This window comes from Anopheles stephensi, chromosome X, assembly GCF_013141755.1.
Source record: "Anopheles stephensi strain Indian chromosome X, UCI_ANSTEP_V1.0, whole genome shotgun sequence".
Lineage (NCBI taxonomy): Eukaryota > Metazoa > Arthropoda > Insecta > Diptera > Culicidae > Anopheles > Anopheles stephensi.
In genome coordinates this window covers 12,941,025-12,958,167 of record NC_050201.1, presented here as the reverse complement: position 1 = coordinate 12,958,167, position 17,143 = coordinate 12,941,025, and the positions used below count along the sequence as shown (strand labels likewise).

The following is a 17,143-nucleotide window of genomic DNA, read 5'->3' as shown; positions in this document are numbered from 1 at the left end:
GGACTCTTCACCATCACGAGTTAGGTCTGCTTAATCTGGCGAGTTAGCTCTATGAGCTTGTCGAGGACTTGCCCTCACGAGATAGTCCTTCAGATTCTTCGTGCGTTTCGCCCGCGAGATGTAGTTCTGCACACTCTTCGAGCTCTTCGCTCTCACGAAGTATCTCTTCGGACTCTTCGAACTTTTCACCCTGACGAAATAGCCTTTCAGAGTCTTCCAGCTGTTCGTCCTCTGTACTCCCGTCGATTTCTTCGCCCTTATGAGGGAGCTCTTCAGGCCCTACAAGCTCTTCGGTCTCACGAGGTAGCTTCTCGGAATCTTTGAGTTCATTTTGCTAGCTCTTTTCTCTCAGGAGGTAGCTCTTCACACTCTTTGAGCTCTTCATACTCGCACATTAGATCTGTGTTTTTATCGAGAACATCGTCCCCGTGAGTTAGCTCTGCGTAATCTTCGAACTCTTTATCCTCACGCGGTAGCTCTGTGCACTTTTCGGGGTCTCTTCGGGAGCTCCTTTCGGGAAGAAGTTCATCGTACACTTGGAGTCTTTCACCCAAGAGGTAGATCTTCGCATTTTTCGAACTCATTTGTCGAACTTTTCACCTTCAGAAGGTAACTCTGCGGACCCTTTTCACACTTTTCGAGCTCTAGATTATCCCAGAGTGGCTCAGAGTAGTTTTTTATAGCGAGAACTTCATCTGCGTGAGTTAGCTCTGCACAGTCTTTTAAGGCTGGTCTGCATATGTTTCCAGCATTTTGCCTTCACGAAGGACTCGTCCAGAAGAAGTTGTTCTGCGTATTCTTCGAACTCTTCGCGCCTAGGATATAACTCTTCGAACTCTTCGGGCTCTTGACCCTCACAAAATAGCTTTTCGGATTCTTGGAGCTGTTAACCCTCAAGAGATAACTCTGTGCTCTCGTCGATTTCTTTGCCCTCACGAAATAGCTCTTGGGACGCTTCGAAATCTTCGGTCTTAACAAGCAGCTCTTCACAATCTGCGAACTCTTCGGCCTCACGAGCTAGGTCTGCGCAATCTGGCGACTGAGCTCGGTGAGTTTTTCGAGATCTTCACCCTCACGAGATCTAGCTCTTCAGATTCTTCGAGCTTTTCGCCCTCACGAGGTAGTTCTGCACACTCTTCGACCTCTTCGCCCTCACCAGGTAGACTCTTCGAACTCTATGCCCTGACGAAATAGCTTTCCGGATTCTTTGAGCTGTTCACCCTCAAGAGGCAACTCTGAGCTCTCGTCGCTTTTTTCGCCCTCACGAAAAGTCTCTTGAGACTCTTACGAGGCATTTCTTCACAATCCTCGTACTCCTCCTCGGTCTCATGAGGAAACTCTGCGCACTCTTCGAACTTTTCTCTATCACGAAGTAGGTCTGCGCTGTCTGACAATTTAGCTCTCTGAGCTTGTCGAGGTCTTCGCGCTCGCTAGGTAACTCTACACATTATTGGAGCTCTTCGGTCTAAAGGCGGAATAACCCGGAAGACTCACATATTACATGATAGTGTAATATGGTCATTATTAGGTAACAGCTTCTTCTTCTTGCTTGGCGCTACAACAACCTCGAGAGGTCGCGGCCAGCCATTTCTGGCTCTCTGTGACTTGATTTTACCCGTAGCAAGGTAGTCAGCCCTGCGTACAGGGAGGCGGTCTCTGAAAGGATTTGTACCCCAGTCCTGATCGAGTGAAGACCGGCGCCGCTGTCGCCTCGACCACCGGACCGCCGCAATAATCTGCGTCTTATTGTTAATATGTCACAATCATCAAACTTGTTTAAATCATGAATACATTTCTTTTATCGCCTGAAACAAATTGCATCCCAAACCCATAGTATGAAATCAAAGTTGAGTTTTCGCCGCAAAAGATTTGTCACGTTTTGTTTTTTTCTGTGTTTTTATTCACTTATTTACAAATTACTTCATAACAAACAACTGCTTGTTGGAAAACGAAAAACTTGGGATATGCGAAAAGGAGAAAAAGAGAGAAAAAGAGAGAGAGGAAGAGAGAGAGAGAAAATAGTAGTAGTCGATAACTGTTTTGCACTAGATGCTCTATATTAGTTACTGGTATGCGGAGCCTAGTAGACCACACACGGGTGTGTTCTGGCAGGAGCAAGAAAAGAAACAACCCGTTTGAGATCTAGATAGAGAGAGAGAGTGATAGAGAGAACGGAGAAAACCAACGGTTCCGGCATTAGTAACAACTACTATCTTTTTGGGGCACTGAGCACGGCTTATAAACGTTCCTGTTGTAGTACGAAAGTGGGTTATTTGTCACTCATGTTGTCACACAGCTAAAAGTGAAGATATTTGAGAAATAAAAGTTTAAAGGTCTGATTGTAGTAAACTGGAAATATGTAAATCTTCTTCATATCCTTCTTTGTTAATACAAACTCGAGAAGTCCTGGCCTTAATTCACCTGGTATTGGTATCTCTTCACCTGGTATAGCTCATCCTACATTCTAACGACATCAGGCAAAGACCTCTTGAAATTCTAGAACCAAAGAAGAAGGTAGTCGATTCTAACCGTACGGTGGTGCTATGTAGATGGGATTTTACTACAAGATTATTTAATCAGCAACTGGCGAGAAGATCAAGTCAAGGAAGTCATTAATGGCATGCCAAAACCTCTTGAGGTTCTAGAAACAAAGCAGCAAATGAAGGTATTTAGTCCTTCGTATAATGAGACAGTCTAGCAGGGATGTTTACCGCCAATTCAGTCGTGCAACTGACATCAAGATCTAGCCAAAGAAGCCAGTAATGGCTGCCCAAGACCTTTTGAGGTTGTGTAGCTAAAGTATGAGAAGAAAATAGTTGGTCCTGCGTACGTTGGAGTAATCTCCAACGGCTGCAGGCTAGACTAGACTCTCGAGTCCTTAAGATGCTAAATTTAGCATTAACTATTTCCAAAGTATTAAATTCCGTACGGATTTTTGGATACGAAAAGAAGATGGCGTCCAGTAGAGAAGATGACATCGACCATTACACGTCAGCTTCGTGTGCAGCTGGACGCTGGACTAACTATCCAGCTTATGATAAATCAAGTCCAGGATTCTCTCGCTTATTGGCTTAACGACTTGTAAAGTCAGCTAAGCCCCGGTCCTGCTAAGTTATCGATACAGAGGGAGGGGCCCGGTGGAGAGATACGACAATGGCGCCAATGGGGGATCAAATCTCATCCCGACTGTTCCCCTTTATTGAGGACTGACTATCCAACTACGTGTTATCATTAAGTCTAGTCTAGCCAGAAATGATCTAAGACCACAAGCATGACCTACGAGGTCGTTAGGCCAAAGAAGAAGAAGAAGAAGACTTATCGATACCATGTGGTTGGCTTAGTTAGCCCTAACGGTGTCAAACATCAAAGTGAAGGAGCTCCAGAAGTTTGAGATCATAGAACCAAAGAAGCAAATCTTATGAAGGAATCCAAAGATGGCATGCCTCCTAAGGTCTCTGTGCCTGCTCAAAAGAAAGTCCTAGACAACAAATTATTTAATCGCTTACTACTTCGAAAATAATTAATCATGCCAAATGAATGAGCCGTACTCAGTGATACTTTTTTTTCATCATAAAGTTAACAAAAAAGAACCTTCTAAATGCATTCGTATATCTGTGTGTGTGTAACGTTCTTTATCATTGTATATTGCTTTGCTTGTTATTTTTCTTCTTTTGATAACACAATCGTATTCGCGCCCATGTTACTGGTGTGTAGGTGTATTATTGCTACAGGATTGTATTATTTGTATGTGTGCGTCGACGCATCACTACCTTCTGCTACTGTAGTGCAATGCGGTTGATTTTGATTGCTGCTTTTGTATCCGCGGTATAGCGGTTCGTTCGCTGCGGGAAAAAAAAACATATTGTGTAACTCGGGTGAAAATGGTAGGGAAATGCTAACAAAAGGTGGAACAACACATCTTTTCCTACAGTGGACTGCTGCCTAGAGCTATCTTTTCCTATTGTGTTAGTCCTCCTTCGCTGTAGTCCTATTCTACCCGGTGCCTTATTACTATACCGCGTTTCATGTGTATTTGTATGTGTGCTAACACGGTTTAGCATATAAAGTGCGGCCAATGCTCTGCTTTTTTTTCTTTTTTGTAAATTAAAACTAAAATGCAATCAAATTAAACAAATAGTTCAACAATACTACGTACACGTAAGTGTGCGAGACGATCCAGCCCACAAATGCTGTCCTGTGGTGGACTGTGCCACAAACCACACACACACATTCACAATATTAATAATACTAGTAAGCACAATGAATATTGTGTAGAATAAGATAACAAAAACGTAAGGGAAAATAAGACGGGGAAGGAAAACAAATGACCCGGATGAGCACGATCGGGGAGCTTTGTTTGATTCCTTACGGTCGCGCAACTTGGACCTGTCGACGCCATAGCTGGCCTATAATTTTTTTTTCTTGATTCCGAATTAGAATTTCTAATGGAATGATGCTCCAATTCGGGGAGGGGGAGGGAGAGGTCCAACAAGGGGATAAAGGAGGGACGGAAAAATAAAAATTAAAAATCTTCTAACAACGAAAAGCTTTGGTAGACACGCGAACTCGATTAGCTGCACGAGGGTGGCGGGTAATATGCTGTTATTGTAGGAGTGTTTCATCCGCGTTTGGTTACATAAGTGTGGGTGTGTGCTGTGTTTGACAGTTTTACGGTTCGTTTGTAGCATCACCACTACCGTCTGGGGTCGATGTAAGCGGAGGTTCAGCGACCGGCTGAATGCTAGCAGCATTCGCCGGCGGTGTTGAAGGCTTCGTTGCTGTCGGTGCAGCAGAAGAAGGAGTGGGAGACGATGCGGGTGGTTGCGTTGGCGAGTGGGGTGTTTTCGCCAGCACGGGAATGGTGGTGCGAGCGGCCGACCCGGTACCGGACAGTTCGCTGCTCGAGCTAGCGTTGCGCGAATGCTGCACCGACCGTTCGTCCGGATCGGCATTGATTGCTTTCTGTACGAGTGGTGCCGGTGGACCCTTGTTGCCCGGCAGCTGATGAGACGTTTTCGGTGTCATCTGCATGTGGTACCTGTTTTCGAGGGTGGCGCGGGGAGATAGAATGTGATTAGTATCTATTCAGCCATGAGCTACCATTTACTACAACTTACTTGTAAATGTTTTCCGTACTCTCGACGACACCCTGCGTAAGGTTAAGGCTGCGACCCTTCATGCCGGTTTCCTTCGCCGGTGGTGACCACCAATTAACCACCCGGCCAACGAGCGGCACCTGTCGCAGTATGCCTTCCTGCCATAGTTTTTCCTCCGCCTCGCGTTGCAGATCGATCGTGGCCGCCTCGATGCCTTTCTTCAGGATTTCGGACATGGTGTCAAGGATTTTAGAATTTTCCTGCACTACGCGTGCCGTGTGGACCACCAGATCGAGTAGCTCCTCCACGTCCGTTTCGCTCGTTACCATGCCGAATCTGGTTGGGAATGTGAAACAAGCGAGCGTACAGATCTTAGTATGCTTTGATACGTTGAAACAGTTAAGCAGGTGAACTTTAAACAGGTTAATTGAAAGTTTGTGAAACAGCAAGCTAAGTATAAATCATGTCTTGAGATTGAAATCATTTGATTATCTGCGATTGAGAGAGAGAGATTGGTGAGACTAGACAGTGTCCTGGAGGTGCAGCGGTATTGTTCACAAGGGCTTCTCTCTTATACTGCAAGTCCGACCTGTCTCAATCGTGGAAAAGCAAGTTAGAAATCACCAGCGAGAAGGATATTCTTTTTATCTTAGCGTTAGAGCAAACTAACCGAGATTTATAGGTTGACACTTCGATTTTCTATAAGTAAATGGTTTAAGGTTCTCCATCAGGTGGAGATGATCCATTCCTGCTATCACCAGGAAGATGTTCAGAAGAGTCAGGTCCGTTTATGTTGAAGAATAGTAGAGGAACCGTGTAGTCGACCTGAATCAATTTCATTAAATCAGCTCCAGGAGCAACATAGAACTGTAATTCAAGGGCCAAGAGAATCTTCTTCTTTGGCTTAACGACCTTCAAGGTTATGGCTGCCATTTCTGGCTTACTAGACTCAATGATACCACGTAGTTGGATAGTTAGTCCTCACTATGGGGGAATGGCCCCAATGGGATTTGAATCCCGGTCCTGCCGTGTAAAGACCGGCCATGTCTGGTTTACTAGACTTATTGATACCACGTAGTTGGATCATCAGTCCTCACTACAAAGAGGCCTTCCCGATGGGATTTGGACCCCGGTTCTGCCGTGTAGAGTACCCCGAAAGGAGTTTAAGCCTAGGTCCTGCCGTGCGAGAACCGGCGCCGCTATTGCCTCGATCCCTGGCCCGCTTAAGACATCAGGAGATCATGGCCTGCTAATTCTACCTCCCTTGACTTGATTTTACCATTGCCATTTTACCAATCATTGTAAAGAATAAAATGAACTACAGAACTTACCTAACACAAATCAACCCATCACTGCTTTCGGCGTGGGAAAATGCACTATCGGTCGCTTGCAGCGCTTCCACCAGGGCCGTATTAAGCTTGTTCAGCTCCCCCTTCGCCTGATCGGTCAGCAGCGTTTCCCACCCTTCCGGCACATAGTACACCCCGCCGAGACCGGCCCAATCGTGCAGCTCGATCAACCGCAACACACCGCTCTCCGACACCAGCTGCTGGAACCGGGCCCGATGCCGGATGGTCGAGTGCAGTATTTCGATCTGCGTTTCGATGCAACCGGCGAACGCCGCCAGAATGTCGGGCGTTAGCCGTGGCATCTGCTCACCGTACCCGGGCACGAACGGGCAGTACCGGATGCAGATACCGTGCTGCTCGTGTTCGATCATTTCCAAACTTAGCTGACCACAGTCCCGCAACAGTATCTGTCCGAGCCAGCTGTTCAGGCGATCGTAGTACTGCGCGTTGGATGCGTTTTTCTCCACGTTCTGCGTTTCGGGTTTCGGTTCGGCGTCGGTTGGTGGTGGTGTTGGAGACGTTGATGTCGTTGTGGTTGCTTTTGCTGTTGCAGTGTGCTGTTCGGAATCCGGTTCCGTTCGGTTTCGCTTGTCCGTGTGTCCATCAAACTGGAACAGTAGCACCGGTATACTTTGATCGAAAAGTACCTTCAAGAGATAGAAAGTGTTTTAATTAGGTTCGGGTTAGACATAGATACTATAGATAAAAGCAAGACTTACATCGTAATTAGAAGAACTTTCAAGATATTGTCGGTAATGTTCGCTTGAATCGTGAACCGCTATCTTGCTCTGCGGGGAAATAGAGAAAAAGGACGTTATAGTTGTATTCTGATATGGATCCCGAATCACTGCACACGTACCAGTACATTGATCCCTTCGAACTGGAGCAGAATCTTGCCTAGCGCCTGGCAGGAGTCGAATGCGGTGAAGATGCGTTCTATCACAGTGTCTGCACCGAGCGCCTGCAGCACCGACCAAACGCTCAAGCACGCCACACGGTTCGACAGGATCGGATCGCTGTCGAACACGGTGCTCGGTTTGGCAGTGGGCGTTCTCGCTTTATGCACCAGCACGGACGGAACACCGGTCAGGCCGAGCCAGCTGTTAAGGCTGAGCGTCATTGAGTTGGGCACCCGTTTCGACTAAAAAATAAGTAATTGAAAGACAATTAGGTGTGTTTACAGCGTGGAGGCAGTGGCCATCACGGGACTAACCTTGCCCAGCCACGTAACAGCAACGGCAAGCCCGGCCAACCCAAGCCCCTGGCAGTGTAGCCACATGCGCTGTGAGGTACAGATTGAGCTGAGCACCAGCAAATCATCCGACACGCCAGTCAGCGGACTGCCGATCGTAGCAATCAGCAGCAACGGTTGCCGTCCGGCCGCCTCGTCCATCGTGAGCATATTGTTAAGCTGCTGCAGATCCATCCGTCCACCGCATCCATCCGGTGCATCTTCCGGCCGCTGGCATGGAACGACACGAATGCAAGACAGTGGCAGCCCCAAATATCGGCAGGCATGCTGCACCGTAAACAGTTGGCTCAGCTCGGCCAAATAAATCGTATGGGAGGACGGTGGCGGGCGTGCTTCGGCACGTGCTTCACCCTGCTGGTGGACAAGCGCGAGCCGGATCGCTTGCAGCGTACATTCCGCATCATCCCGACAGTAGTTTGCGTTGCTTTCGGTGAACTTAAACAACCCACCGAGCCACCGGACCGTATCGGTCGCGAGCCGCGACACCACCCGGGCCAGCTGGTGCCGTTCCAGCGCACTCAGATACGCAGCGGTCGAGTGTTGCAGAATCGCCAGATGCGACGCTTCGTCCAGCGGGGGCAGCACAAACTCTTGCTGGTCCTGCCCTGCATCGTCCTCGGCCAGCAGGCTCGTGAGCAACTGTTCGAGCGATGCAAGCACCTCCGTGTGTGGTTTCTTCAGCGGTTCGAGCCCGTACGATGCGGTCGGTGATTCTTCGGACGAATCTCGGCTCGGTTGCTGGGATGGTGGTTGCTTCTGTCCGCCCCGTACGTACTCGAGATGGTTCAGCAAAGCGGACGCTTGCGTTTCAATCTCCGCCAGACTGGACCGAACCTAAAAGCATACACAAACACACACACACAAACAACGATAAAGTAAGGGTAAGGGGTTCTTTTTACTTCGTTCGTTCGGCTGGTCCACCGAGCGCTGATGACGCTTACGATCGAAGCCGCTATCTCGGTTTGCTGCGTTTGCACCTCCCGTGTTGCCATTGCCGCTTCCTGGGGCCGCTCCGTTGGGCCACTCCCATCCGCGTCCGGTTCTTTCATCCTTTACCCTGGCCAAAGCTGACTGTGTTTTTCTCACGCGTCCACGGGCACCTTTGAGGGGCGGACAAGTGTTTTGCTGGCGTTTGTGTTCCTAGCAGCGGCAACGACGGATACGGGTGATACGGGTTATTTATGTGGCAAAAACGTCATCCAACAACATACAGCAGAATACTTCAGCCCGAATTATGCAAACATGCCCCGGATAATCGGGAGCGCGCGTTTGACATAAAGCTTCGTTAGCATGGAATTTGTTTATGGAAAAGACTGGCTGTATGCAAAGGAAGAATTAACATTTTTTTAAAGAAAAGAGTAAACAGCATAAAGTTTAGGTTTTCTTGATTAAAAAAATGATGCTAATAACATTGTATCTTTGTATATATGAGACTCTGATATTGTAGGCCAAACGGAATTGTTGAATTTACAGTACTGAACCGACCAACAGTCGCTCCAGCTTCGAACAGTTGGCTGCAGATAGTTGATGCCATCTTCAACAAATTCCGTAGAAAAATATGAGACAAAAATAGCCGTGGGAGCGGTGCTGGTTCCGGAGCCGTAGAAGCTGTACCGGCTCTGGAGTCGCTTGAGCGGTATCGGCTCCGGAGCTGATTCCCGTCCTGCCGGGTTAAGACCGGCACTGTAATCGCTGCGCCCATCGGATTGCCACGATTGGACCCCACTGGCCATTAGTGATTCGGTTTAATATTTCGCCCTGCTGGTCATCGTTCTAGCTTCAGGTAACATCTTTCAAGAGTGACCGATGAACTATTGCGGCGAATCCTCATTTGGAGGAATCTTTTCCCAATCTTTCTGTGCCCAAAGCAGAGGATTATGAGTTTGCCACTGAGCATTAAGTTTTTTCAAGTAATTCCGTTTCTCATGAAAGAAAACTGCATTTTCCCCACAGAAAGCTTCCATCAGCTGTTATTGTGTTTGACACCCCCACCAAACACAACGGCGGTGCCAGAAAGCATCACGTCAGCTGTTTAACGTCAAGCGAGCATCCATTGTAATCGAGTGAGCGAGAGAGCACTCGAATGTCGACCGCGGTGGGTCGATGAACCGTGTTGTGTGCTATGCACATAGGATCGATTGGTGCTTTTGTTAATCATATCACCAAATCATGGCCTCATTTGTAATAAAAATAGAATTAAACTGGAAAATGGGCTGTCTAGCTATAATTGACCGAGTTTTGGAGGAAAATAAGCCTGTAAGAGTCGATGTAAACGTTGGTGTAAAACCGTACCCGAACTGTCAATTTGACGCAACGCTCGCCCAATCTGACGTGTATCGCGTATCGTTGGAAAAAATCGAGTCGACATTGAAGCGGCGTTGCACGGGGTGGGAGCTTTTCACAAAACCGCAATCGCTGGTCCCCCCGAAAGTCCGAAGCTGGACGGATGGAGTCGTAATTCCACGGGGAAAAGGTAAAGGTATCTTTCTGGCATAACTACCGTGACGAAGCTACGTGACTCCATTTGCTGGAGCAGCATCGAGGCGTGCGGTGGGCCTTGTTTTTGCTCGTTGGCTCCGAAACGAAACACGAGAAGATTAATTTGACGCATCAGCAGAAAGTTTGATTCAGCAGCGCCGGATAGGATGGCTGCCGGAAAGTGGATGCTTCCGATTGCGCTTTGCTGCCTGCTCGCTACGGTAGCAAGTGTCGATCGGAACAATTTCAAAACGTGCGAACAGAGCAGCTTCTGTCGGTAAGTAGAAAGTTTTGCGGCCGTCGGCTTCAATCGACCACCGGTTCCTAATTTTTCCTTTTGTGTTTCAGCCGGTTGCGTTCGCTGGAACCACAAACGAGCGAGTTCGAGGTGTTGCCACAGTCGCTGCAGCAGTTCAAGCAGTACATTACGCTGACGCTCGCTCACCAACGGACCAAGCATGAGTATACGCTGAAGCTGGCATGCGTCAAAGGTGCCGGTTCGTTCCACATGCAGGTGGACGAGAAGCAACCGTTGAGTGTGCGGTACCGCGTGCAGGATGCACTCGTCCAGGAACCACAGTACGGACCGACGAAGGTTGAAAGCACATCCGGCACACTGATCATGGTGGCGTGCGGGGAAGGGGATGGTGTGAAGGCTGCCATCCAGGTCGCTCCGTTCAAGGTGGACTTCTTCCAGCAGGGCAAGCTGGTGGTGACGGCGAACGGCAAGGGTATGATGCGGTTCGAGCATCTGCGCCACAAACCGGAACCGAAGCCGGATCCGAACGCGGAACAGAAGGAAGGTGGTGATGGTGAGCAGGAAGCGGCCCAGGCCGATGAACCACCGGCCGATGATCCGGGTGCGTGGGAAGAGAACTTCAAATCACACCACGACTCCAAACCGAAGGGTCCGGAAGGATTGGCACTCGACTTTACCTTCCCGCAGGCGAAGGTACTGTTCGGAGTGCCGGAACATGCGGACACGTTCGCGTTGCGCCACACCGCTACGAAAGGGACCGACCCGTACCGGCTATACAATCTGGACGTGTTTGAGTACGAGCTAAACAATGGTATGGCACTGTACGGTTCGGTGCCGGTGGTGTACGGCCACGGAGAAACGTCCACGACCGGTGTGTTTTGGTTGAATGCGGCCGAAACGTGGGTGGATGTGTTTAGCACGAACCGCGATACGGACGTTGTGTCGTCGCTGGTGAATCTGGTCTCGTGGAACAGCCAGACGGAACCACCGGCCGTGAACTTCATCTCGGAGAGCGGCATTATGGACGTGTTCGTACTGCTGGGACCCGGTCCGACCGATGCATTCCGACAGTTTACCGACCTGACCGGGAAAGCACCGCTGCCACAGCTGTACGCGATTGCTTACCACCAGTGCCGCTGGAACTACAACGACGAGCGGGACGTGGAGAGTGTGTCGGCCAAGTTCGACGAGCACGACATCCCGATGGACACGATGTGGCTGGATATTGAGTACACGGACGGAAAACGCTACTTCACCTGGGACCATCACAAGTTCCCCCATCCGGTCGAGATGATCCGCAACCTAACCGACCTGGGCCGCCATCTAACGATCATCATCGATCCGCACATCAAGCGGGACGGCGGTTACTTCTTCCACAACGAATGTACCGACCGGGGACTGTACGTGAAGAACAAAGATGGTGGCGATTACGAGGGTTGGTGTTGGCCGGGTGCAGCGAGCTACGTCGATTTCTTCAATCCGGACGCACGGCGTCATTACGCGGACCAGTATCTGCTGGAAAATTTCCGCGAGCAGTCGGAAACGGTTGGCATCTGGAACGATATGAACGAACCGTCCGTGTTTAATGGGCCGGAAGTGACGATGCTGAAGGACAACCTGCACCACGGTGGGTTGGAACATCGGGATGTGCATAACCTTTACGGACACATGCAGCTGGTTGCCACGTTCGATGGTTTGTTGCGGCGTGGCCAGGGACGGCTGCGTCCGTTCATCCTGACCCGTTCGCACTTTGCCGGCAGCCAGCGGTATGCGGCCGTCTGGACCGGCGACAATATGGCGGAATGGGGACATTTGCAAGCATCGATCAAGATGTGCCTGTCGCTGTCGGTCGCCGGTATTAGCTTCTGCGGTGCGGATGTCGGCGGATTCTTCGGCAATCCGGATGGCGAGCTGTTTTCGCGCTGGTATCAAACCGGTGCGTTCCAACCGTTCTTCCGTTCGCACGCCCACATCGATACGAAGCGACGCGAACCGTGGCTGTTCCCGGAGGACGTGAAGCTGGTGATACGGGACGCGATCCGGAAGCGGTACCGGTTGCTGCCGTTCTGGTACACGATGTTCTACGAGCATGAGCGCAGCGGGTTGCCGATTATGCGCCCACTGCTGGCACACTACCCGACGGATGTGAACGCGTTTGCGATCGACCATCAGTTTCTGCTCGGCGATCAGCTGCTGGTAGCGCCGGTTTTGGATCAGAAGCAGCAACGCAGCCGTGAGGTTTACTTCCCGGTGCGGGGTGATGGGCAGGGTGACTGGTGGTACGATTGGGACACGCACCGGAAGCATACCGGTACGGGCGTGGAAGCGATCCCGGTCGATAGCTACAAGGTGCCGGTGTTCCAGCGCGGTGGTACGATTCTGCCGACCAAGGAACGGATCCGGCGTGCCTCGACGCTGATGCGTCACGATCCGTACACGCTGACGGTGGCACTGGATCGGGAGGGACGTGCGAAGGGTACGCTGTACATCGACGACGAACAAAGCTACGAGTACCGGCGGGGTCAGTATCTGTATCTGGAGTTTGAGTTCCGTGATGGTGTGCTGAGCAGCAGGTAAGAAGCGCATCTCGTAATGGTCGTTTCCAGCAAGATTGCTTTAATTGCTTTGTATCTAATTGCAGGAAAATTGACACCACTGCAACCTACCAAACGGATACGTGGCTCGAGCGTGTGATTATCGTCGGACTGGGAAAGACGCCAACGGCGGCCACCCTCTACACGGATGCATCCGGGGCAGCTACCGGCCGGTTGGAGCTGGAACGGGCGGGAGACGTTGTGACTGTGCGCAAACCGGGCGTCTCCATGCTTGACGCTTGGTCGATTAAGCTTGATTTTTAAGTAACTGTGGGGCGAAGAATTACACATATATTAGACGTAGTAGCAGTTGTAGTAGAAGGGACCGGTCCGATAGGTGAGGTGATAGTGGTGTCCGTCTTTACACGACGGCATCGGAACCCATCCCGGGGACCGTGTCTCCCCGTACGTAGGATTGACTACTGGGTAAAATGAAGTCAAGAGAAGCAGAAATTGGCAGGTCAAGAGCTCTTAAGCGTTAAAAAAATAATAGTAGCAGTTGATGTAACTTGGAGTAACCTCCCGGAGCTAGAAGTTGTTTGGTGGAAGCGCACCACTACCTTTCGGGCGTGATCAAAATTATCGCGTACGGTGTATCCCTATGGGAACAGAGAGAAAAAGAGCGAGACCAAGAGAGATAGAAGGGGCTCACATTGTATGGAAATTAAAGGTTTAGAATTTTGAATAAAACCACCACTTTCCAAACTTTAAAACTTTTCTTATTCTTTCAAATGTTTCTACAATAAGAGAATAAAACAATTAGATGCTTTTCAAAGTCAAATTTTTTATTGAAGGTGTTTGCATTAAACAAAGGGCATTTCTGTTGGGCACCATATGAGTTTTCGAATCATGGAGACCGTTTCTCCTATCTGATGTTAAAATATTGCTTATGAAAGGTGTCCGTGTTCCCGATCTCTTCAATAGCTTGACTTTGCCGACCGAGAGGCGAAAGCCCTGAAGAATTGGATTACCCTATCCGTGATAGAGTCTGACTCGGAAGTAGAGATTCTATTGGCATGAAGATCTCAAGCTACCGGGAGGCCTCATCTCAATAAAATGATGATTGTGAGCGCGCTCTTCGATTTCAAAAAGGTCGCCCTCTTCGACCTCACAAGGGGGCTCTTCGCATTCTTCAGTGAGTGCGGAGCTACCGGGAGGCCTCACCATCCACATGTAAGTGAGCAGTTGCCCTCTCCGCTTTAAAAAGAGCTACTGGACCCAACACTAATTTCAAAGCTCCGGATAATAATATCGATAAGGATTTCTGGGTTCAATATAGCCTTGGAAGGTGTCATACGAGGCGCAGGGCTAGACAACGATATCCGTGCCACGATTCTCTCCAATTTCTTGGCTTCGCGGACGACATTGGCAAGACGACAGCGAAGGTGTGTGAGGCGTACACCCGACGCAAACGTGAAGCAGCAAGAATTGGACTGATGATCAATGCGTCGAAAACGGAATACCTGCTTACCGGAGGTTCTGATCGTGATAGAGCCCGAGCGGGAAGCAGCGTGTTGTCGACGGCGACAACCTCGAGGTGGTAGAGGAGTTCTGCTATCTTGGAACTGTCGTTACTTCGGATGACGATGTCAGCAGCGAAATCCGGAGACGCATTGTGCTGAGGAATCGTGCCTACTACGGCCTTCACCGTCTGCTGAGATCCAGAAGACTTCGCGACCGCACGAAATGTGAGATCTATCGCACACTGATTCGCCCGGTGGTCCTATATGGCCACGAGTCTTGTTCGAGCTACGCATCCTCCGGACCATCTTTGGCGGTGTGTTCGAGCATGGAGTGGGGAGGAGAAGGATGAACCACGAGCTTGCTGAGATACATGGCAAACCGGACATTCTGACGGTGACGAAGACCGGCAGGATACGATGGCTGAGGCATGTAATGAGGATGCCGGACTCATGCCCCGCCAAGAAAGTATTCGTCAGCGACCCTCAGTTCGGCACGAGGCGTCGGGGAGCACAGCGAGTTCGTTGATCGAGAGGGGGGGGGGGGGGGAATCTATTGTTGACCGGGCCATGTCACGACGACGTACTCTTTAAAAGAGTAAGCCAACTTGATGATGATGAAGGATTTCTGGACAAGCAGTGTTCTGGGAACTTAAGCTTAAAAAATCATACGATCAAGAAGACTCTAGCAAGGCTGGATATCGCATACTGATACGTCCGGAAGTTCCTAATGAACTTCAGTCCTGGACTTGGCGGTGATAATCTGATGCAGATATTCTGATGGTAGCCAAAGCCGGATGATCTAGTCCCATCTGGGCTACTTACTCGTATGCAGGGCTTACTATTCAGCTTCGAGAATATCGAGTCAAGGAAGTTAGCGATGCCAGATCAACATCGCTAGCGGTTGTCAAAGTCAAAGGCGATGAAGTGAGTCAAGAACCGAAAGTATAGTATAGGATTAAGTTTGATGAAGAAACGGTTTAGTCACATGTCCAGAAATCCAGAGAAGTAGTTGAAGAAATGATCAGTTGTTCTTCGCTGGGGGTTCGATCAGTTATCAGTTGGCTGTGATAACCGTAAACAAATAATTGAGAGTAAAAAAACCACGCAATAAACAGGTTGATGGATGGAACTCTTATCAGCTAATAATAACCTTACAAATACGAGTACTACTACTTCAAGATAGATAAATTCGTCTGGTCATCTTCTGAAGATGAATAGGTAAACACGTACTTATTTTGGGTCATGAATGGCAGTCAAAAGTGGCGACAGCGAGTGAAATGAAGATGATTGTACCGAAGTGTCTGATATCGTTGGATGACGCCCTACCGCGAGGGCAAGTATGTCAGCCGTGTGTGCTGATAACACGGTCCAAAGACAGCATCGATTGTACACGCCAGGCCGATGGCGTTTTAATGTGGGTGCTGATGTCCCATATTTTATTGGCAGCGATCGGCGATTGGATTGGCCGCCTCGCTGCTCTGATGACAGGAGAATGGTGTTGAACGGTAAGCAGATTTTTTTTTTCAGCTACTCCTTCTCCCACCGCTGCCTCCTCGCCTCTCCACACCCCTCCGTATCACTCAACAACTCGAGTGGGTGATTATTTGTCCATAAGTTCGCGCTGTTGACAGTTTCTGTGGGGGAAGGCGTGCATAGCAAGTTCGCCCGTCATGATGCCCGCTCGGTATGCCCCAGCGGGATCTGGGATGGGTGCGAATTATTTAAATCCATTCTCATCCTCCCTAACCCTAACCTTATTTTGGTCAACACATCCAGCAGAGCCCGGTAACCGCCCAACCCAGTGCGAACGGTTAGTAGCGCTTGTACGGTTGCATACATTTAGGCGTTCGCTTCGTTCGGGAACGGTTTTTTCTTCTGGTATTCCATCAAATCAGACGGGGGATTATTTTGTTTTTATTATTAGTTTTGTATTCATGCTTGCCGGTTCTGCTTTTGATGGCACTTTGTGATTGACAATAAATTTACTGCACCCCACTCCTATCCACCCGCTTTGTGATCTCCTTCCCCTGACTACTACTGCTGTGGGTGAGCTCGTTTTGTCGGGCATTTTGGGAGTGCAATGATGTGTTTTTGTTGTGTGTGTGTGTGTGCGAGCCCAAAAAAGTTGATATCGCGGGTTGCGCGCGCGGATGTCTCGTAACACAGTCTAGCCATAAATCAATTTTCCTCATTAATAACTCATTCGGGACCGATAAATCACTTCGTAATGATGCCGCTTTTTTATTGCGATGGCGTCGTTGGAGGAAGCAGTCCAAACTCGCTCGCTGGAATATGCCGGTACCGATCGGCAAACGGTGACCTGTAGCATCTCCGCGAAGAGAATGGAACAAAAAAAGTAAGGAAGGAAAAAAGGACGAAAATTTGTGACACTGAAGCGGCAACAGTGTTGGGAGTTTTTGGTTGATGAAACAAGATGCAAAGTTGTGTGAAAGCTGTGGATTAGTGTTGGTTGAAGTCAGGAGAGTAGATTACGATCAACTGTTTGTCGTTTGATTGAGCCTTAAGAGTTCACGCCTGAAGGTATGCAATTGTTTGCTTAAAAACGATCATTACTCCATTTTCAAGCGAAAAACACACCCTCTGCATACTTTTAGGCGCCCTTCTTTTAAAATTAAAAAAAAAACAGAAAGC

General features: G+C 49.2%; 2 protein-coding genes across 2 annotated transcripts; one reads left to right on the top strand and one right to left on the bottom strand.

Moving 5' to 3' along the window:
• Positions 1-1,877: 1,877 nt before the first annotated feature.
• On the bottom strand, positions 1,878-8,911 carry LOC118508322 (pyridoxal-dependent decarboxylase domain-containing protein 1). The gene is made up of 7 exons (XM_036047995.1): positions 8,639-8,911; positions 7,659-8,531; positions 7,305-7,586; positions 7,165-7,233; positions 6,428-7,092; positions 5,118-5,432; positions 1,878-5,038 (listed from the first exon to the last, which is right to left on the bottom strand). Exons 1-7 carry the CDS (start codon positions 8,744-8,746, stop codon positions 4,669-4,671), a joined length of 2,682 nt encoding a protein of 893 aa, XP_035903888.1. The 5' UTR covers positions 8,747-8,911; the 3' UTR covers positions 1,878-4,668.
• A 1,134-nt stretch (positions 8,912-10,045) lies between these two features.
• LOC118508312 (neutral alpha-glucosidase AB) lies at positions 10,046-13,741 on the top strand. Its single transcript, XM_036047984.1, has 4 exons — positions 10,046-10,256; positions 10,291-10,452; positions 10,524-13,007; positions 13,076-13,741. The coding sequence occupies exons 2-4, from the start codon at positions 10,343-10,345 to the stop codon at positions 13,290-13,292; spliced, it is 2,811 nt and encodes a 936-aa protein (XP_035903877.1). The 5' UTR covers positions 10,046-10,256; positions 10,291-10,342; the 3' UTR covers positions 13,293-13,741.
• Positions 13,742-17,143: the final 3,402 nt, after the last annotated feature.

Coding starts and splice junctions, on each gene's coding strand:
- LOC118508322 (XM_036047995.1), bottom strand. CDS start 8,746: ATGAAAGAACCGGACGCGGATGGGAGTGGCCCAACGGAGCGGCCCCAG. Junction 7,093..7,164: donor AAAGTTCTTCTAATTACGAT/GTAAGTCTTGCT, acceptor TATCTCTTGAAG/GTACTTTTCGATCAAAGTAT. Junction 5,039..5,117: donor AGTACGGAAAACATTTACAA/GTAAGTTGTAGT, acceptor CCTCGAAAACAG/GTACCACATGCAGATGACAC.
- LOC118508312 (XM_036047984.1), top strand. CDS start 10,343: ATGGCTGCCGGAAAGTGGATGCTTCCGATTGCGCTTTGCTGCCTGCTC. Junction 10,453..10,523: donor GAACAGAGCAGCTTCTGTCG/GTAAGTAGAAAG, acceptor TTTGTGTTTCAG/CCGGTTGCGTTCGCTGGAAC. Junction 13,008..13,075: donor GATGGTGTGCTGAGCAGCAG/GTAAGAAGCGCA, acceptor ATCTAATTGCAG/GAAAATTGACACCACTGCAA.